The following is a 23,352-nucleotide window of genomic DNA, read 5'->3' on the forward strand; positions in this document are numbered from 1 at the left end:
ATATAAATGCTCTGAGGAAAACATACAAAGTAAAGAAGTAGAGAATGACAGGAGGTAAGGAGGTTTTAGATAGAGTCATTGGGTAAGACACCTCTCCTGAATGAGAACAACAAGCTGACAAGATCTGTGCACAAGTATTCCAGGCAGAAAAATGAAGAATGCAAAGGCCCCGAGGCCAGAGCCCACTTGGCAAGTCTGAGGTCCTGCCAGAGGCCAGTGTGGGCAGAGAAAAGCTAGCTTGACGGAGCACATTTTAAGAGATAATGTCAAAGGGGTAAGGAGCAGCTGGAGCTCAAAGGCCTTATAGGCTGTAGTAAGACATGTGGCTTTCATTTTAAATGTAATAGGAAGCCTTTGGAGGCTTTTTAAATGAAGTGCTGTGATTTGATGTATGCTTAAAGAGGATCATTGGTTTAGAAAGTAGGGCTCATGGGCTCAGTCCTGCCTGCACTCTGTACTGGAAAGCCAGTGAGCTAAGAATGGCTTTTACATTTTTAAAGGGTTTTAAAAAACAAACAGATTGGGTGAGGTGGCTCACACCAGCACTTTGGGAGGCTGAGGCGGGCAGATCACCTGAGATCAGGAGTTCGAGACCAGCCTGGCCAACATGGTAAAATCCTGTCTCTACTAAAAATACAAAAATTAGCCAGGATTGGTGGTGTGTGCCTGTAATCCCAGCTACCCGGGAGGCTGAGGCAGGAGAATCGCTTGAATCTGGGAGGCACAGGTTGCAGTGAGCCCAAATCACACCATTGCACTCCAGCTTGAGCAACAGAGAGAGACTCTGTCTCAAAAAACAAAAAAACAAACAAAAAATGTTACTGCAAATCTCATGACCTCCATTAGCACACTTTTTCTCTAAAGGACCATATAGTCTCTGTCAGACCCTTGCCATCCACTTAGTCATTGAAACACTAAAAGCAGCATGCAACAACATGTAAACAAAATGAGTGTGGCCATGCTCCCATCAAACTTGATTTACCTAAACAGGCTGCAGGCTAGATTGGGTCCACAAAGTCAGTTTGCTGACCCCTGGTCTAGAGTAGTGGTAGTGTTGGAGCTTATGAGAAGTCATTAAAAATAAGATATGCGTCAAATTTAGAGCTGAGTGCCAACTTGCTGATGGAGAGAATGTGGTGTGTAGGAAAATTTTATTGCATTTATATAGCGCATAATTTTTAAATGCATTTTTACTTTTATTAGACTTACAAATCCTTTACTTGACTGCAAATTTCCTGAAGGCAAAAACTATTTATAAAAATGCTTACATTTTTCTACAGCATTTTACGCAGAGTCTTATACATAGTAGTGTGGTAGAAGGCCTAAAATTAAGGCCCAACATTATGTGTGCCTTGACATCTGGGAAAAACCAGGAGGGGCTCAAAAGTTCCCTTTCTGTTGTGCTCCCATGTGTTAGATCCCTTAGCCAAACACCTTCCTTATGGCAGGGACCATAGGTAGTGCCTGCTTATACCTGAGTAACGGGTTTCATTTCTCTATCAGCCCATGAAATTATTCAAACAAGCCTGTTGCATCCTTCTGTAGGATTCTATTGTCACGTCACCTATAATTACTACAAAGCCTGCCTCCTAAAGCCCCTGCTTGTTCACTCTATTCTCAGCATAACCCTCTCATGGCCCCGCATGGTTCAAGGTGTCCCCCCTGCAGGCTGTGAGCATAAGTGGCTAATAAAATGCTGGTCTCATCTGTCTAGTGTTGGATGTCATATGTTCAGCCTTTCCCATAAACCTAGGGCAGGATTTCCTCCTTCAGCAATGGGGTGAACAGAGAGCAACCAAAACAAATAGTTGCAAAATAGACTTACTTATTGGTTTAATAAAAAATAAAAGCCTCTGTTTTAAGGCTTATTTCCAATAATACTAGAAGTTCCTGGAGTGCCAGGATGATGCCTTCTGGGGTTTGTACATCATAACCCTTATCATAGTAGGTTCCGAGGTAACTAAAGTGTAGGCCCTCAGCACATTTCTGCTGAGTAATTAATTGACAGGTGAACCCTGAGACATACAGGTCTGAGTTCTGGGAACTTGACTGCTTTGCTGTGATCAATTATCAAACAAAATGTAAGAGTTGCCAATCAAAAAAAGGATGGAGTTATGTGTTTAAAGAAAATACTCATGTGCATACAAGATACAACTAGATATTAATATGATTCATTTTATATTAAAAACACAATAATTAACACATCTGAAAAGTTTCTTTTGGGAGGTGATAACACATAATGCCAAGATACTGCCAGTATTTAAAATATTTTAGAACTTTCTTTGGGATACCTGATACTATTGACTACTAACATGAAAAATTCCTGTTGTCTGATGGTATATCATTACATGTTATTCAGGTCAAGTCAGGCCAATAAGGCAAATAATGTGATCAAGCTAGGTAGTATAGTTTGGACTCAAAAACCAGTGAATGAAAAGTATTGAAGCAAATTTTCTCTTGAGGCTGGTAAAATTCTAAAATCTATCCTAATCCCAATCTCGTGAGAAATTTTCCAAAGAGCTAAATTACTGGAAGAAGTATGTTGCCTTCTAGGGTGTTTACACCAAATGAATAGTAAGTTTTTAAATGTATAACTTGGAGAGTATTTATTAGGAAATAATAGGGAAAATCTCTTTACCAATGCCTTATGTATAACCATAAATATGTAATCATATATTAATACTTTAGTATATAAATTATTGATGTACAAGTTCTAAACAAACTAGAATATTTCAAGTAATAAAATAAGTATGAGCAAATCCTATAATAAATTTGTTCACAGCACAAATGTGAAAGGAGGTCACGGTAAACTTGAAGACCAAATTAACAATTAAAGTTTGTGTTAGAATACATTTTTTACTTTAGTTTGATATAAACTTTTTTTTTTTTTTGAGATAGAATCTCGCTCTGTTGTCCAGGCTGGAGTGCAGTGGTGCGATCTCGGCTCACTACAACCTCCACCTCCCAGGTTCTAGCTATTCTCCTGCCTCAGCCTCCCTAGTAGCTGTGACTACAGGCATGCGCCACCACATCTGGCTAATTTTTGTATTTTGAGTAGAGACAGGGTTTCACCATGTTAGCCAGGCTGGTGTCAAACTCCTGACCTCAAGTGATCCACTCACCTTGGCCTCCCAAAGTGCTGGGATTACAGGCATAAGCCACTGCACCCAGCTGATATAGACTTTTCTGTAAACTTACAAATATGAAACTTTTATGTAATGAAAATCCTTTTTTCTTATACGTATACAGAGATGCATGTTATACAACATTTTATATATATTGATGTGTTTTAGTACTTTCAAATTTTAAAAACATCCCATTATGCATTTTATTTCAAGGACTGAGTTTGATCATTAATATTTGCTACAAATCTTCTTCAGATAGCCCCAACGAACATAATGGGTCTTTTCAAAATTTAGAATCTTTTCAAGGAAGGCTTTGGTATTTTCATTTGCCTGACCTGGATCCTGTTAAAATTGTTTGTAGAAAACCAAAGACTTATCTTTTCCTTTTATCATTTGGTCAGTAATTTTTTCTCATTTTATTATATCAGTAGAAAATACAACAGGAAATTACATCCGTGATGCTAGTGTGTTATTTGGAATAACCAAGACTGGCATAAATGAGGCAACAGACTTCAGATCAACTAAAAATCAGTAACATTCACAGAACTTGTCAGGATCTGAACAATGTCTATGTCCCATGTTCCTGCCTGAAAACAGTATCTTGTCATAATCAAAGTGAGTATATATTATAGGTGACAATTGCCAGAAGATAAATCTGTTCCTCTGAGGACCTCCAGTTCTTTTGTTTCATTTCTAATGAGACAACTACAGCTCTTATAAGGCCAGAATACATACCAGATCATAGTTGGTTCATCTTTATTACTGTTTTTAATCAGCTCATGTTTGATTCATTATTAATATTTTTTAATCAGCCTGTCTTTCCCCCAGGAAGTTCACTTGTTATAAAATAAATAAAATCAATGGGATATCTACTCCTGTTGGAAATAATAGTTATTTTTAAGAAGATCTAAAGCCTAATAAATGAAATTGATAGGACACGGATTGATAAAACCCAGGGCTTGCAAAGGACAGGGAGAGGTCAGTTGCCCTAGCTCCTTCCTAGCAGGATTGTTGAGAATCAACTGTGACAGCATAGCTAGAGTATTCAGGAAATGAAAGGCTTCAGACTGCCCAGATCCATCTTGAAGATTCACTGCAATCCACGATTATGGCGAGGCCCAAGAGGCATGTAACTGCTAACATGCCGCCATGCTTGCTCCCATGGAGAAAGCCACAGAAAGGACTATACATAATCCCCCAGCAAAGCCTGCTCATCTTTCCCAGAACATGCAGAAAGATTTCAGAGTATTGGGACATCACCAAATTCAGAAACCGTACACTGCAGCTAATTTACTAATAAGCCATGAAGTATTGTCATAAATTACTTAAACTAACTGGTACTTGTCCAATTAAATGAACAAACTACATCCTGCAAGGTAGTGGCCTTGAGGATTGATGGCAGTTGTTTGTTTGCATGCTAATTTGCCAAATTTTGTTAAGCTGCTCTGGGTCTACTCATTCACCTTATGTTAATCAGTTAGTGCTCATATTTTCAGCTCTGTGTTTTTCCAGTCAAGAGCATGACCATTTTTAATCTCGACAAGTTTCCGCTCACGTTAACAGTGGAGGCCATGCATTAGCATCAAATGTGCGGTGAAAGCCTGCATTACAGATGATGGAGTGGGGCAACTGACAAGAGAGTTTCGTTTGGATGCCACGGATGATGCACACAAACACCATTAAGATAAAATGTGCAGGGCTTTCCGCCCCCATTTCCCATCCTCTGATAGGGCCTAAGTCCTGACATGGATCAACGTAGCAGGCAGGGACAATTCTCCCGAAATGAAAATGGACAAAGAGAAAAACATATATTACCTTCTCAATGAGATCTATGCAAGCTTGCAAATCCAGACCAAAGCCAATAGACACCCATTCAATGCTTTCTTTCTTATATTCCTCTTGCTCCAGAACAAACATGTGCCGATTGAAGAATTGTTGTAATTTTTCATTGGTAAAATTAATGCAAAGTTGCTCAAGGCTATTATACTTCAAGGATATGAATAGGTAAGAACAAGAGATAAAAATAAAATTGAGGTCCACTTTCAAGAATGTCCGGTAAAGAAAAAACCATAACCATTATTATATGATCAGAAATAGACCCAACAAGTAACAAATGCTCAATTAACTTAATTAATTGTAATTTTGAATTGTAATATCATTAAGTACAATTTTCTAAAGATTATTACAATAATATAGCACTTAATGGTATTAAAATTTAAAATCATAATTAATTCCTTTACCTCTATTTACCTTTATGTAAGCCAGAATTAAGAAATCAATAAATACTTAATACCATTTGGTATAACAATAATTATTATTGATATTAATTATAGCTCTTTTCCAAACAAGGTAGCCCTTAAGGTTTGCACAGAATGATCCCCATGCTTTGACCATATTTTCCCATCTTCAACTAACGTTTTCTAATCTTCTTATAAATATGCATTGACTTCCTTCTTACCAGATACACTTACCTCAAGGATTTCAAAACCAGTGATGTCAAGAATGCCAATGAAGAACTGCCTTGACAGCTTGGCATCCAGGGCCCTGTTGATCCGTGCTACTAGCCACTTAAACATCCTTTCATACATTGACTTGGACAGGGCACCGACAGCACAGGTTACCTAGAAATCACATTGAAAACACTCCTTCATCTGACTGAAGTGTTCATTTTAATCCTGGGCATTCTCTATCATCAACTGCTTTCTAGTCAAATTAGGATGTCTTTATTGACCTTCTGTGCTTCCAACATTCTGCTGAATACAAGGAGAAAAGGAAGAAAAGAAAGAGAGAGAGAGAGAAAAAGAAAGAAAGAAAAGGAGAAAGAGGAAGGAAGGGAGGGAGGAAGAGAGGGAGGGAGGGAGGAAGGAAGGAAGGAAAGAAGGGAGGGAGGGAGGAAGAAAGGAAGGAAGGAAGGAAGGAAAGAAGGGAGGGAGGGAGGGAGGGGGAAAATGAAGGAGAGAGGAAGGGAAGAAAAAGGAGGAAAGGAGATGGGTAGGAGAAAGGAGTAAGCTAGCCTGGTGCCTCCTTATGAAAACACAGATGAGAGGAATCATGTTCCTATTATTAAAGGACTAACTATCCTGGGGTATGGTGTGGTGATGTGTCCCAAAGCCTTGCTATTCAAAGTGTGATCCTAAGACCAGCAGCAGCACCACCTAAGAGTTTGTTAAAAATGCAAACTCTCAGGCCCAGTCCCAGACCTACTGAATCAGAATCTGTAAGCTAACAATCCCCAGCTGATTCCTATTGACAAAGACTCTCTCCTTGACCAAACTTTAATGAGGATCCTCTGACCCCTTGCCTCCACCTTACCTGTCCTGTCTTCAGCCTGTCTAGCCCAGCTGCAGGAAGAAGTCTGCTGAATCACTCACCCTTGATCTCTGATTAAATTCCTTATCCCTCACCTTTGATGTATATGTTCTTGGCCTGCCTTTAGCAAGAATCCTGTTAGGTCAATTTAAAAAAATCCTCCTACCCCCTGTTAGTAATTTTCCATCCACTGATCCCCTCCCTCTGGTCTTGGGCTGTAAATCCCCACTTATCCTTGTTTTACTTGCAGTTGAGCCCAGTATCTCTCCCCTGTTGCAATATATCTATTGCAGCAGTCCTGAATGAAGTCTTCCTTACCATGTTAATAAGATTCAGAATATTTGTAATACCATGCACAATAGTTTGAAAAGTAGTGGTACAGTACATTAGAAATTTATAATCCCTAACCCTTGTTCTGCCACTGCTGTAGCTGCTATAAATTGTGTAACCTTTGGCAAGTGATCTAACCTTTCTGGAAAGCAGCATCTTCATCTGAAAAACACTCTTAAAGGATCTTCCTAGCTTAGCTTCCAACTCTTTATTATATTAGTTCCCAGTTTTGGTCTCAACAACCTGGACAGAGAATAGCCATTTGTGAATCATTCTGACTCAGATTCTCCTGCTGTAAAACTGAGGCTGCCTTTTCCTTCCCTGGAGGGGTGTGGAAAAGGTTCTAAAGTAACCTACTGGGGAGAGCGCCAACCTTTGTGCCTGGATGATGCTCTACAAATGCAGATCCTACTTCCATAACTCCAATAGCGCTGCTGTAGTAGCAGGTTTCTGACATACTCCAAGGAAGGGAGAATTTTAGCTGGCCATTCTCCAAGCCTGGAAACAGAACGTGCTCCAATCACTTAACATTTAAAATAGGCCTATCACATCCATCCTTCTGCCCAGGAGAGAGCACACAGCAGGAGCCAGTTGGTGTCTGGTGGTGATTTAGTTATGAGTCACCCACTCCCTGATCAGTTATCTTGAGTCATTTCCACAGTAATCCATAAGCCGGATGGCATCACAGTTTTTTATTATCAGCATCAAGAGCACACACGTACAAATAAAGCATCAAGAATGATTTTCATCCTCTGTAACACTGAAGAAATCACTCTGTCTACAGCAGTCACTTTGAAACTTTAAAAAGAACATGACTAACTTGCTCACCCCCTTTTAATTCCCTAAATACTTGAGAAGTGGGAGTGGGAGAGACACTGTTAGGTCAGGTGTGAAGTAGTGGAGAAACACAGGAAGAAAGCCTGGAAATGTAGGCAGTAGGATAAATGGATGGTAAAGGTCTGCTGAATGAATTCATGAAACAGATCAATATGTTGCTCACTAATTAATCATTTTCATCATTTTCTGTCCAATGGAGAGGAAATTAGGTGGCTAAATCTATATTTCCACTTTTCAAGGGTTAAATGGACCCATTTCTTAGCTCTTTTTAAAATAACCTCACAGAAGGCTTTGGTTACTGGGGGGCAATAGTGCATATAGAAAACAACAACAGAAAAAAAATAACAAAGTCAAATAGTTAATCTTTTTTGTTTGTTTTTGAGACAGAGTGTTGGTCTGTTGCCCAGGCTGGAGTACAATGGCACGATCTCAGCTCACTGCAACCTCCGCCTCCAAGGTTCAAATGATTCTCTTGCCTCAGCCTCCCAAGTGGCTGGGATTACAAGCACACACCACCATGCCCGGCTAATTTTTTGTATTTTTAGTAGAGACAAGGTTTCACCATGTTGGCCAGGATGGTCTCAAACTCCTGACCTCAGGTGATCCACCCGCCTTGGCCTCCCAAAGTGCTGGAATTATGGGCGTGAGCCACCGTGCCCAGCCAAAATTTTTAACTATGCTGATCCCTCTCTTTCTCATCTGTAAAATAATAATAATGAAATATGTGTAGCTCAGGGTTGTTGTGAGATATCCAGTGAGACAGAGGATATAAACTGACAGCATATTTGACGCTTAGTATCCAATAAATGTTAATCCTCCGTTTTCCACCCCTTTTCTGCTTTTATCACTTTCTCATCCTCACCCCAGTATTTACTTACTAGTTGTGTCACCTTGAGTGGTTAATCTTTCTAAGGGTCACTATCTGTAGCTGTAAAATAGAAATACAAGATCTACTTCATAGGCTTGTTATTCGATTAAATGAGATAATCCATACAAAGCACTTAGTACATCACCTATAGTTAGTACTCAGTGGACATTATTATTATTTTATTATTAATCATAAAGTAACTTATTTCTAGGTGACATAGTTAGAAATATCATGGAATCATAAAATACTAGACCTGAAGATCCTTAGTTCTTGATAGTCATATATAGCAGCTTTCACCTTGGGATGGTATCTCCTCAAAGGAGGAATGCATTTAGAAATGCAAGTGGCATTTTCTGGTTGTCACAGTGACTAAGAATGCTACTGGCATTTAGTTACCTGGGGGCCAGGAATCCCAAACATCTACAGTGTGCAGGACACTCTCATCCATAAAGAACTGTCCCATCTTAAATGCCAATTACCATTGAGAAATACAAAGTTGTTCAACCACTTCACTGTGGGGCTCAGAGAGATGAAGACAATTAACCAAGGTATCGGAGTTAGTTAGCATTATAGCTAGAACTAAATTTTGTATAGAATGTTAACGTTGCAAAAATTTTTCCAATCTTTTGCAATTGTCATCAACAGAGCATACATGTCTCTATTTTTAGCAATGGCAATTGTCTCTATAAAATCAGAAAAATTCCTAAGGGAAAAAAAAAAGCCTTAGAGTATGCTTTCTTACTATGTCTCCAGGAGAGAGAGAGAGAGAGAGAGAGGAGGAGGATTTTTTATTTTAATGTTGAATAATAATATATTAGCTTGTTTCACTGGTCCTATTATAGTAAAGGCTGGAGTCCTTACTATAATGTTGTGTCTTTAATTCCTCAGAACACAATATTAGAGAGCTGAAGACTTGTTCTCAGCCCTCCTAGGGGCTCCTTATTTTTTTTATTTTTTTATTTTTTGCTTTTTTTGTTTTTATTATTATTTTAATTGATAAATAAATATATATATTTATGAGGTACAGAATGATATTTTGATACATGTATACAACGTGGTAATGATCAAATCAGGGTTATCAGCACATCTATACCTCAAATACTGATCATTTCTTTATATTAGAAACATTCAAAATCTGCTCTTCTTGCTATTTGGGCTCATTAGTTTTATACAGAGAAAAACCCTGTTCTATAAACATAGCATGTCATGCATGCATGTTGTGGTGAATGTCTAAGAAGGCATGAAACTGCCGAACTCTAACCCCCTGCCAAGAAATAGCTCAGTTATGTGTCCTGCTGATCGTGATTCAAGTTTAGCTCAATGTAGTCTATTTTAACATATGTAGAGCACTTACGGCTTATAGGGCATTGTTTTAGATGCTTGGAGTACTAAGATGAATTAGACACAGTTCATGCTTCAAAGAGGTTAGAAGACAAAAATCTAAGCAGATTATTTCAATATAGTATAGTTAGTATTATAGTAGAGGTAGAATTATCCATTTATAGAGTAAGCTAAATTAATAAATTGATTTTGATCAGTCATTTAAATGTTTTAAATAACACAGACACATCAGTTACCTTAATATACCAAGGGAAACACATCTATTCTAGTCATCATATATAAGATGACTGTCTTATATTACAAATTTGTACATTTGTCTATCTCTCTTTCAGAGTTAGGGTATATACTGAGTAAGACAATCAGTATCACCTGAGTACTAGCTATATATCCTTTGGAATGTTACTTAACATTCTCTTTGACTCAGTTTCCTCAACTAGGAAAAACATAAATTATGCATTTCTGCCCTACTTAGCTCTGAGTATTATTGTAAGAATAGAAGGCAATAATACTGTGAATGCTTTATCCATACTATGTGTGACACCACTTCCTCTTTCCAGAAAGGCTACATTTCTCAGCCCCTTTCTGTAGCTAAAGGTATTATTTTACTAATTCTTACCAATGGACTGTTAGTGAAAGTGATATTACTTCTAGCCCAAGCAGTTAAAGGTGGTTGTACTTTCTCTGCAAATGATCTTTTCTCCTTGTGCAGTCACTTTGGAGGCCGTGTGTCCCAGATGACATAGAACTACAAAGAACTACATAGAACTACAAAACAGAGAAGGCTGTATACTCTGTATTGCACTTGATGTAAGAAATATTTTGTTGTCACTGAGATTTTAGTGTGTGTGCATTACTGCAGCCCAGCTTATCTCATATTTTCCCTTACACACTACAGATATAAATTATTATTTTTGAAACATACTAGCATGCTTAGATGGTCTCATTATCCAGTGGCCCTGGGAATATTTACTGCATTAAGGCAAAGCCTCAGAGAATTTGTTATTCTCTACTATAACATTCTCCTGGATGCTAAACAAAATCTACATGGCGTTCCATCTCTCATTTCTGTTTTCAACACACACCTCCTTTCAAATATTGATTTTTAGCATATGTCCTAAAACTGTTTCTCAACTAACGTGTCACCATGTGTCTTTTATGCCAAAGGAGCCAATATGCCAAATACGTGAAGCATGCCAATTTGCCAATTTTATCCATGTTAGGAATGAACAGCTTTGAAAGCTTCCTCGCTGGATGACAAAGATGTTGATCACAACAAGTGGAGGGTTTGTCTGCATCTGCAAAGATACTTGCTACCTAAGGGAAAACTTTCAAAATGTATGTTTCAGACAAGAGCATTTACTGTGGTGTGCATCACAAGTAAAAACATTTGGAATAGTCATCCCAAGAGCTCTTTTTTGCTTATTTATAGAAGCTTTCATTATTGCAAACATTCTTAGTAGTTGAAAAATATACAGTACAATATATATACAATTATTGGAAGATCATAGAATAATAATGCTCTTGAAATATCACCTTACCTGTTCTATAGTTTGACCTCTGGTAACATATTCGTTACCAACTTTGATTCTAGGATGGATCAAGCACTTTACCAACTCCGAGGAGTTAATGCCCATGAGGAAAGCAGCTTTGTCAGCATCTGGTCATCAGAAATAGAAGAAAAGGAAGGAGAGAGGAAAACACTGTTAAGATTCATTCCATTATAGCCAAACTAACTACCCAGAGGACAGAAAGATAGTGTGTTTAGATCAACATAGCAAAGTAGATTGTAGTTTTCAAATAAATGCCTGAATCCTAAAAGTTTAAAGGAAATTATTTCTTCGAAATGCAAGTCAAAGCCACATTGAAATCTCACTTCTTCAGTTTGTTGGCATTAAGGAAAAAGAAAATATAATGCCACTCACAGCCACTAGAATGACTATAATCAAAACGGCAGACAATAACAAGTGTTGACAAGGATGTGGAAAAATGTGAACCCTCATGCATTGTGGGTGGGAATGCAAAATGGTGTGTATTTGCTGTGAGAAACAGTTTGACAGTTACTCTGAAGTTAATCATAGAGTTACTATGGAACCCAGCAATATCACTTTTAGGTACACACCCAAGAGAAATGAAAACATATGTTCACACAAAAAATTGTACACAAATGTTTCTAGCAGCATTATTCACAATAGTCAAAAGGTGGGAAAAAGTGAAATGTCCATCACTGATGAATGGATTAAAAAATGTGGTATACTCATATAATACGATATTGCTAGTCATTTTACAAAAATGAAGTATTGATGTGCGCTACAACATGGCTGAAACTTGAAAACATTATGCTAAGTGAAAGGAGTCAGACACGAAAGGCCACATATTGCAGGATTCCATTTCTATGAACTGTTCAGAACAGGCAATCCATAAGGACAGAAAGTCGATTTTGGTTGCCACAGGCTGAGGAGAAGCAAAAATCAAAATAACTACTAATAGTTGCTACTAAAAGTTTATTTTTGTGATAATAAAATGTTCCGGAATTAGATAGTGGTGGTTGCACAGCCTTGAGAATATACTAATACCCAATAACTATACAGTTTAAAAGGTGAATATTATGGTGTATGAATCTTCTAAAAGAGGACTAGTATCAAGAAACAGACTCTTTTAAAAATTGAGATATAATTTGTCTGAAGGACATGGAAAATGCCATCTTTATAATTTGTTTTCTCTTTCTATGTATGTACTTGTGGACTCTTTCAACAAAACACGGACTTGGGCCATGTAATCTGATAATTATAGACAAGCACCAATCAACAGAAGCCAGGACACTTGCCAGCTATCTGTAAAACACCCTTCCTTTCCCGGCAAGGTCTCTGTTTGCTCCGTAGTGCCCTCTGCTGCCCAACAATAATACTTACACCCCACAAAATTGTTTTATGAAACAAAGCTTCCATTTCCTCAAGAAGTGGAGAGTTAAGTATTATCAGAAGGAAAAGTAAATAGGCATGTATCACTTCAGGTATGAAAAAATGACACAAAATAATGACACAGGCAAAAATTTATAAGCTTATTTCAAATTGTAGACTATTTCAGTTACCAACAAAATAAATATTCCACTCATCCAAAACCCCTCTCTGCTTTCTATTTTAAAGGAATTTGGAGATATGCTAATATGTCTGGCATAGTCATTCTGTTGAATAATGTCTTATAATAGAAGGTAATGCAGCCTTTCTTTAATTCACTAAAGAAAAAAAAACTGCAAATTTTCCTGAGCAATAATCACGAACAGAAAATAAAGTAAAAACAAAACACAATTAGAGAGCTCTATCTCGTCTGTATTAGCAATATCAATTTCCTTTTCACAGCCTTTAAAATGTTTACAAGGCTTAAAATGTTTGAAATGTTTGATTTTCTTATAAACTAAAATCAATATATATAATACATACATTGCTACAAGCTACATACCTACTTTATGTTAGTTTATTTGCAGTGATAATAGCCTGGGTACTTGGTTGCTATGAAACCTTTCAAAACACAAAGCCTATTTGGAAAAATAAATGAAAATCAAAGGTAGAGCAGACATGCCCATCCTATACTGAGATGTGCCTGCTAACAGTGCCAGGTTTGGAGGCAAAAGCTTGATAATTTCAAATTGAGAATCCAGTATGTCAAATCATAGACTTTTTGAACTGAAAGAGACTTTATAGAGTATCTAATCCAATGTGAAAATATTTAAAAGATGGGAAGAAATACAATGTGCCTGGTCAACCTGAGTGGAGATGAACAGTAACCAACAATGTGAAAAACAATTTTCCAGTATCTGTCCAGGTTTAAAAAAAAAACAGAGAAACATTTGTTTTTTCTAAGCTTTGGAAGCATGAAGAGAGATAATACAGGTAATAATAGTCTCAAAGAATAGTTCCCCACGCCGAGTCTTCATATATCCTTTTTCCAGTGTTAAGCACAGTCCTTTGAGTCTATTTTTATCCATGAACAAAAGAAATTCAGATTCTCTGAGGAGTATCCCACCTTAAGCTTAACAGAAATAGCATCTAACATTACAGGATTATTTGTCACTTACTCCAGAGATAGTTGAGTATCTATAGACAGGACTAGTGTACCCTGGATTTACTCCAGAGATTTACATTATACATCACATATGTTCTCTGTTTTGGGGGGAAAGAGGAAACAATAGAGGTCATCATGTTCCAAAAAGTAAATTACTTCATTTGCACTAAATGTTTACAGTTTGCAACCAAGATGAAAATGGCGTAAATCTATGACTAAATGCCCATCTGACATTCAGGAACTACTGTTGTAAAGATAGCAATATGTGTAAACATATTTTAATCATATTCCCAAATAGGCTTTATGAAATTCCTACCCATAAGCATCAGTTCCTTCAGGACCTTGTGAATGAACCCATGCACTTTAATTAGGCTGCATGATCTTACCTGGGAGAGGTAACATTTAGCTAGAGCGGTGGTTCTCAAGCATCAGTGTGTATTGGAATAGCCTGGAGAGCTAATCAAAGATTAAACAACAGGCTCCCTGAAGCAGGTTAGGGGCTGGGCCGCTCTAGTTTTATCGTGTTACCCAGGTGATTCTGATACACATAAAAGTTTGAGAACAAAGTTGTTATTGTGGTAGTCCTCAACTTTGACTGCACACTGGGGTCCCTGGCAAGTTGTAAAAACAAATACTGATGCCTGAAATTCACCCACAGAAATCTGGCTTGTCTGACTTGGGTAAGGCCTGAGCTTCAGGATTTTAAAAGTTCCCCAGCGATTCTGTTGAGCAGCCAAGTTTGCAAACTACTGTCTAGAGAATAATAACCAGGTTTCGTAAGTTTATTTTGAAATCAGGAAGATGGAAAGAACAAAGTATGACTTCACCTGAAAACAGGTAAAAAGGTAGAGAAACTCAAAAAGGAATCTTTTCCAAATTTCCAATTCTGTCCCAGTTCAGTCCCATCTGCAAATAACCAGATATGAAAGAATGAAGCAAAATCCAGTTTTGTCAGTCTACAGGGGTTATGATAATGATATTAATCTCTTTTATGGAAGGTTATAATACAATTTTTGAGCTGTTCATATTTCATTAATTTATTAAACAAAGTTTACTGAGCATTTGCTATGTGTAAGCCCTGATGCTAGATAATGTAATAAGAAGATAAATAAAAAAGGCAAAAATCCCTGGCATCAAGAAATTATAATCTATGAGAGTAAATAAGACATGGGAAAAAATAGTATGTCAGTAAAACAACTGCATAAGAGACACAGAAATCGAGTATCACAAAACTGTGAAGTAGGGAAAGAGCCCTTCTGGACTGCATGACTGGGGAAGGATTAAAAAAGAAACAACATTCAATCTGAGCCTTGAAGGATGACAAGAGTTTTTGTAGGCAAATATGGGAGAAGAAGAGTTTCCTTAACAATGAACAGCACGACTTGAAGCCACAGGCGTTGAAGAGTACAAGGTATGGTCAAAGAAGAGGTTGTAACCCAGATGGACTGGACTACGATACCAGGGAGTGAGTGAGAAACTGAGAAAAGCGGGTGACTTCTGGTCGCAGAAGACATCTAATGCCTCTATAACATATTAATTAAAGAATGGGGAAATGTTAAAGGAGCTGTAAGCAGAGAAATGACATAATTAGAGTCATGCTTTAGAATGCTTAATTTTGGAAATGTGCAAGACAGACCAGAGTAGGAAGTTTTAAAGTACAGAGTGAACCCATTGCAGAATGCTGAAGTGTGAGATGCTGAAGCTCCAAATTCGTAATGAGAAAGGGAGAAAGAGAGACTGAGAAATATGACTAGGAGGTTTCCAGTCTGAGAAGTAGAAAGAAGAACAATACCATAAATATGAATAGAAATGCCAATAGGAAGACATCATTTAGGGGAGATGATGGACTTTTAGCCATGCAGAGTTTAGGATACTAGAAAATATGCAGCTGAGAGTTGGAAATATGGAGTTGGAACTCAAGAAAGAGGCAAAGGCTAAGATGCCCCTTTGGGTTTGGGTGCCCTTCCCCGTTCCTTCTTCTCCATCTGTCCAGCTCCTTCAAAACCTTCCTAAATAATTAACTGGGAAAAATTTACCAAAGCTTAATATATTAAGAACCCTTAGAATTAAAGAAAAATTCAACACCTCCATTTTTAAAATGAGCTAAAGGTAGAAGCATACTGAAAAAAACTCAGTATCCAGTAAGATGCTTAAGTTAATTATGGTACATTCATACAATGGAATATTTTGTAGCCATCTAAAAAGATATTGCAGAAAAGACAAAAGATGTTCACATATAATTTGGTTAAAAAATACTAGGCTGAAACAACATGAATATGATCACATATTTTTATTTTAAAAAGTTATATGTGCATATTCAACTAGAAAATGCGTAAAAAATATGTCCTTTGGCATTCACAGTGATTGTCTCTGAGTAGGTAGGATTCACTTAATGAATAATTAGCCATTACTATGTGCCAGGCACATTTTAAAACCTGGAAATATAGCAGTGAACACACCAAATGAGGTCCCTGCTCTTACAAAGCTTACATCTGGTGGAGATTGAGGGGTGGAGGCTAGGACATTCAATAAAAACTAGCTGTATGAATGACATGAAGAAAAATATTTAGATTAGGGGGATAGTGGTGGAGGTAGCTAGAGAAGGCTTTTCTAACAAGGTAACATCCAAGAAGTTACTTTAATAAGTGAGGGAGTAAGACATGAGGACAGGAGAAAAGTTCCAGGCAGAAAGAAGAATTAGTGAAAATAGTCCTGCAATAGGAGTGCTTACATGCTCCAAAAACATCCAAGAGGCCAGGACATGTGAGTGGAGGGAAATGAGAGACGAGAAAATGATAGATTTCGCTACTAACGGTAGGGATTAGAGAGAGACAGAGAAGTATTGGTTGGTGCAAACATAATTGCGGTTTTTGCTATTAAAAGTAAGGACAAAAACCAAAATTACATTTGCACCAACCTAATATCATAGAGGTTAAGGAAGCTGTGACAGGAACGTGGGGTTTTATTTGGAGCCATTGTTGAGTTTAGAGCAGAAGCAGGACATGGTGGAACAAGGGCTGACTGACACTGTGAAAGGACTGACAGTAGCTTCTGGGTGCAGAGCTATCCAACTATCCATCGTAGGCAAGGATGCAAGCAGGGAGACCAGGAAGGAGGCTGTAGTAAGAAATGGTGGCTCGGGCTAGGTGGTGGCAGTGGGCATGGCCATGGTGATAAGTTGTGAGCTTTTGGATGTATTTCAAAGGTAGAGACAATGAAAAAGAGAGGAGTCCAGGATGATTCTGAGATTTGAGTCAGGGCAATTGGGAGAACCTAGGTGGCATTTTTGAAGAAGACCGAGAAATGAAGAGTTGGTAGTAAAGGCAGGGTGGGATGAAGAGTTCAGTTCTATTCATGTTGTGTTTGAGATGGGCACCAAAGAAATGAGCACAGAAAGGGAAGAGGAAAGATTCAAGGCTTGAGCCCTGAGCAGCCCTAGAGCAATTAGCAGTAGGGAAGATAAGGAAGCTCCAGCAAAGAACCTGAGAAGAAGCCAAAAGGGAGAGTGGAGGAGATTACACATTTCATTTGCTCATCTGTGTTTTTTGATTTATCAGTAAGTATGCCTTGTTTTTGTAATAAAAACCATTCTTTAAGAAAAGCCTTTGTTTTAAAGCATGGAAAAAGCAAACAGGATGGCAAAAATAAAATAAGATGCCATAAAAGCATATGTGAATATGTTAATATATAAGATGTTTACAAGATCTTCATAACACATTGCCTCACTTCATTCACATCTGTGCTGTGTCCTCTTCTCTGAGGGACTGACTTCCTGACCACCCTATCTACAACAACCTCTGTATCCTATTATTCTTTATTTTTTTAACTCTGCTTTACTTCCTTTTTGTATGGAACTTGTTACGTATTTATGTATTTATTGTCTACCTCCCACACTAGACAAGACAGGGACAATATCTTGTTCATGGATGTATCCCTAGCATCAAGAATAGTCCCTAGCACAGACTGGCCTCCAAAATTATTTGTTGCACAACAGGCCAGGCATTCAGGCCTGTAATCCCAGCACTTTGGGAGGCCGAGGTGGGTAGATCACTTAAGGTCAGGAGTTGAGACCAGCCTGGCCAACACGGCAAAACCCCATCTCTACTAAAAATATAAAAATTAGCCCAGTGTAGTGGTGCACCTGTAATCCCAGCTTCCCAGCTACTCAGGAGGCTGAGGCACAAGAATCGCTTGAACCTGGGAAGCAGAAGTTGCAGTGAGCTGATATTGCCCCCCTGTACTCCAGCCTAAGCCACAGAGCAAGACTCTGTCTCCATAAAAAAAAAAAAAAAAAAAATCACAAACTTGTCAAACAACAACAAAAAAATCCTAATTTTAAAAACAGGCAAAGGACTTAAATAGACATTTCTCAAAAGATATACAAATGGCCAATAAGCACATAAAAAGATGTTCAACATCACCAACCAGTAGGGAAATGCAAATCAAAACCACAATAAGATACCACTTTATACCCATGAAGATAGCTACTACAAAAAAAAAAAAAAACCAAAAAACAGAAAACAACAAATGTTGGCATGGGTGTGAAGACATTGGAAACTTTGTGCATTGCTGGTGAAAATGAAAAGAGGTATGGCCACTGTGGAAAACAATATGATGGTTCCTAGAAAATATAACAGATTTACCATTTATTCTAACAATTCCACTTCTAGGTATATACACAAATGAATTGAAAGCAGAGACTCAAACAGATATTTATATACTAACATTCATAGCAGCATTACTCACAATAGCCAAAAAGTGGAAGCAACCAAGTGTCCATAGACTGATGAAAAGATAAGCGTGTTATATGCATACACTGGAATATTATTTAGCCTTAAAAAGGAATGAAATTTTGATACATGCTACAACATGGATGAACCTTGAAGACATTATGCTAAGTGAAATAAGCCAGTTACAAAAGGTCAAATATTGTATGATTACACTTACATAAGGTGTCTAGAGTCAGAAGGTGAAACAGTGGTTACCAGGAGTACAGGAAGGGGATAATGGGGAGTTTTGGTTTAATAAGTACATAGTTTATTCAGGCTGACATGATGAAAAAGTTCTGGCAGTGGATTACATTGCTAATTACACAACAATGTGAATGTTCTTCATGCCACTGAACTGTACACTTAAACATGGCTAAAATTGTAAATTGTATGTTATATATATTTTATTCATTAAAAATATAAAATTTAAAAAAGTAGTTGTTGAAAGAGTTGAATGAATGGGTTTTCTCTTTTTGTTTCGGTTGTAAGGAATTTTAATATTAAATGTAATAACAACTATGCTTTCTTCTTTTCATAATTGTGGGGATTTATTTTAATGATCATTCTAGACAGATCATTCATTGTAAGATGCCTCAAATATTTCTGGTAAGCAGATAAGAGTATAGATTTTTTTAAATGTGAAGAAAAAACAAGGAGAAATAAAGCCTCCTGGTCTCACCCCTGTGAGTTAGTTACTTCCCACTGGAATTCCAAGGGCCTTAGTTCACATCTCCATTATGTCACTTAATACATTTTATCATAATTTGCTCCTTATTTTTGTATTTTTATTTTATTTTATTTTTTTGAGACTGAGTCTTGCTCTGTCACCCAGGCTGAAGTGCAGTGGAGCGATCTCGGCTCACTACAACCTCTACCTCCCGGGTTCCAGCGATTCTCATGCCTCAGCCTCCCAAGTAGCTGGGATTATAGGTGTGTGCAACCACGCCTGGCCAATTTTTTGTATTTTTAGTAGAGACAGGGTTTCGCTATATTGGCCAGGCTGGTCTTGAACTCCTGGCCTCAAGTGATCCACCCACCTCGGCCTCCCAAAGTGCTGGGATTACAAGCGTGAGTCACGGTGTCCGGCCATAATTTGTTCCTTTCTCTCATTGTTCTCAATAACCTACGTGCTAAAGGCATACTGTGTCTTAATTCTCCTTCACCCAAGTTTAGCAAATTGACTGGATCATCAATAATTATTGAGGAGTGCTTCTTATTCTGCGATAGGAGGATTCTACATTAGAATGGTAGTTGACAGAACCGTTTTTGAAGAACAGCAATCAAGGGAGACACTATTGATTAATTTTAAGTAAGAGATGAAGTTAACTGCAAGGTAAAGGGGAGCAGGCTTGGGCCCAGGGATTTGAAGTATATACCATATCTTCAAAGTAATTCTTACTTTCTGTGCCATCTGCTTCCAGTTGCTCTTCTCTAGGTTTCTGTTTAAATTTCATGTTTCCAAAGTGCATGATGGCTCCAGTGAGTTTATAGCATCCATACTTCTCATCAGGAAGAAAGCCCAAGATGTCCATGGCTTGCTGTAAAAAGAGAAACAGATGGCCCTGTCTTCATTTGCCTAATGGCTGCAGTGAGCACCTCACCCCCGCTGTGTTACACCTCGGGCTGTGGGCTGAGGGGAATGAGACAGACAGCTCTGTTCAAAGCAATGCAAATCAGCCCTGTTGGCACTTGGTCACCCGCAGTCTGCTCATCCCTTTAAAAGAGAATTAGGAAGGCACAAGACTAGGCTTGTTTAGTTCCCAGTAGTTTTAGAACTTTCCTTCAATGCCCTGCCTCTCTCTTGTTCCTTCCAGCAACAGATCACTAACTGGCTATATGAGGTCAATTATTTTGCCTTTCGTGGTTATGGCAGAAAGCACCATATCTGCTGAGTTGCTTGTTTCTGTGATCCCACAGGTTCTGACTTTATTCCAGAGGAGACACATTTCAAAGACTGGTGAAAAGAAAGGTTTAAGAAAAGCCACCTCACCAGAAAATTGCATCCTAAGAATCCACTGCACAAGGTGTGCATTTTCATACACCCCAGGAGGGAAAAAATTGGTACAATCTTTCTAGTGGTTAATTTAGAATATGTACCAAGGGACTATAAAAAATTCATAATCCTTAGTATTTTCACTTCTAGGAATCTAGCATAAGGTGAATCTGATATACAGAAAAAGTGTTTAGCTACAGAGATATTCACCTCAGTGGGAGTGAAAAAAAAACTTGAGTCTAACACTAAGAGAATAGCTCAATAAACAACAGGACAAATGCCTGATAAAATCTTAAGTATCCACTTAAATGTTTATGAAGAGTTCCTAACGATACTTGAAATGCTTAAACGATTAAACTGAGAAAGCAAATTCTATATGCCAAATGTCTATGCAGCATAATTACAGTCTTTTGGTAAAAAACAAAAAACACTAACATGACCATACAAAAGCAGCTGCAAATAGATAAAAACAGAATAAAAACTGTAAAGATATACACCAAACAAAAGAGATGTTTGCCATTGAGTTGAAATATCTTTCTACTTTTTCATAGCTTCCAAAGTTACTATATTGACAATGTGCAGTTTTCTCATAAATAAGTAAACTTTGGACAGAAGCAGCCCTACACCCCTACGGAAGCAAGACCACTTCTCTGGGTCCCTAAGAACAGAACTCTAAGATTCTGTCTTTCATTTCTCATTGCCATTACCAGATTTTGCTTTGACAACTAACAAGCCTTACTTCTGTGGCCAGCAATTCTTCAGCATCATCCAAGCTCTCCACAGTAACTGCTCCACAGGAGCAAAAGTGGAAGTCTGAGGGATTTGCAGATACCAGGAGCATGTCTAGAGTGGGAAAACCATTCGTTAAACAGCTTAAAGAAATCTGCAAGGCCTTAGAAAATAATTGGTCAATATTCGCAGTTTAGTCTACAGTTTATATCATACTTGTAAACAAGCCAAAATAAAATCCATATTTTAGACCCAAACTTCTACAATCAATGTTTGCCCTCTATTAACTTGTCAGTCATGTGTTAATGCCTCCCAAGAGAAGACAGGCTGGCAAATTCAAAAAGCGATTCAATTGCCGCAGTTTCAATTGGTGTTAAAAAAAAAACAAAAACAAACAAACAACAACAACAACAAAAACACATGTAATGTGTGTTGGCAAAACTTTGAAAACAGGAATTTGGCCTAGATTTATGACTGAGGGCTGGAGGACAAAAGTATTTTGTAAAATTATAAGTAGAACAGACCTGAGCTTCAAAAGCTAGGAAGCAGCCAGAACCTGGGGTCAGCGCCCAGGGAACATTAGCAGGGCAAGCCTGTCACATCACATCCTCGCTATTAGAGAACTGAGTCTGTCTTTCAAGGGATCCATAAATCAGCTGTTGTGTTCAGTGCTGCACCCTGATATGTCTAAGAGTCCTGACATGATTCACTTAGTCAGGAAACATAATCCAGGCTGAAGCAGAGGCAGGCTGTCAGCCGCGCATTATCAGCTGACTTGGCAGAATCACATTAACCTTTCACTGTCCAACACTTGCTCCCAGTGAAGTTTTTTTGAGCTGATCTTATTTTTCTATTTATTGCTCAATGAAGTGAAAATCGGTTATCTTGAACTCCAAATCTCAGAAACAAAGAAATTGGGCTACATAAATGTTCATAGCAGTTTTGTTAGAAAACAAGTCAAATAACCATCTGCAGTTGAATGGGTTAACAAACTGTTGTATATCCATACAGTGGATTATTATTCAGCAAACAAAGGAATGAGCTATAAATACGTGCTAGAACATGGAAGAATTTCAAAATAATTATGCTGGGTAAAATAAGCCTGACAAGAAGAATATACACTCTATGATTTTGTCTTTAAACATTCTAGAAAATGCAAACTAATCTATGGTGACAGAAAGCATATTAGTGGTTACTTAGGGACTGGGGCTGGGAAAGGAGGGCTCCAATGAGTGAAAAGGGACAGGAGGGAGGTATTATAAAAGATCCAAGGACACTTTTGAAAGTATACATGCATTATGTTGATTGTGGTGACAGTTTCATACACACTCATATATATGTTAACACCTGTTATATACGTAAAACACGTGCAGTGTACTTTAGGTGAAAAGAACTTCAATAAATTTGTTTTATAAAACTTTAAAAATAAAATTGGCCTAGCTTAAATCCAGCAGAATGTGAATATGTGTATTTTAATAAAAATATCCTGTAAAAATTTTTACAGTACTTGTTTTTGAAATGATTTTTATTTTTTAAATTGACAATTTAAAATTGTATATATTTATGGTGTACAACATGATGTTTTGATACATGTATACATTGTGGAATGGCTTATTCCAGCTAAGTAATGTATCTGTCATTTCACATACTTTTTTTTTTTGGTGGTGAGAATATTTAAAATCTACTCTGTTAGCCATTTCAAGTATATAATACATTGTTATTAACTATAATCACTATGTTGTACAATAGATCTTCTGAACTTATTCAGCTTTTTTAGATTCTACATGGGTGAGATCATGTGGTATTTGTCTTTCTGTCCCTGCCTTATTTCATTTAGCATAATGTCCTTCAGGTTCATTCATGTTGCCATACTTGACAAAAATAACAAGATTTTCTTTCCTTTTCTTTTGAGGCAGGGTCTCACTCTGTCACCCAAGCTAAGGTGCAGTGGCATGATCACAGCTCACTGAAGCCTCAATCTCCCAGGCTCAA

At 37.7% G+C, this 23,352-nt stretch overlaps 1 protein-coding gene across 1 annotated transcript in view; it reads right to left on the reverse strand.

Moving 5' to 3' along the window:
* MYH15 (myosin heavy chain 15) overlaps window positions 1-23,352 on the reverse strand; it is a 135,153-nt gene that overhangs the window by 89,616 nt on the left and 22,185 nt on the right. Inside the window, exons 10-14 of the mRNA XM_054680862.2 lie at window positions 21,371-21,474; window positions 20,038-20,176; window positions 11,349-11,467; window positions 5,597-5,746; window positions 4,941-5,111 (exon numbers count right to left, since the gene is read on the reverse strand). Of these exons, the coding sequence (XP_054536837.1) occupies window positions 4,941-5,111; window positions 5,597-5,746; window positions 11,349-11,467; window positions 20,038-20,176; window positions 21,371-21,474 (683 nt within the window). The remainder of the gene's footprint in view (window positions 1-4,940; window positions 5,112-5,596; window positions 5,747-11,348; window positions 11,468-20,037; window positions 20,177-21,370; window positions 21,475-23,352) is intronic.

Source organism: Pan troglodytes, chromosome 2, assembly GCF_028858775.2.
Source record: "Pan troglodytes isolate AG18354 chromosome 2, NHGRI_mPanTro3-v2.0_pri, whole genome shotgun sequence".
In the NCBI taxonomy this organism is placed as follows: domain Eukaryota; kingdom Metazoa; phylum Chordata; class Mammalia; order Primates; family Hominidae; genus Pan; species Pan troglodytes.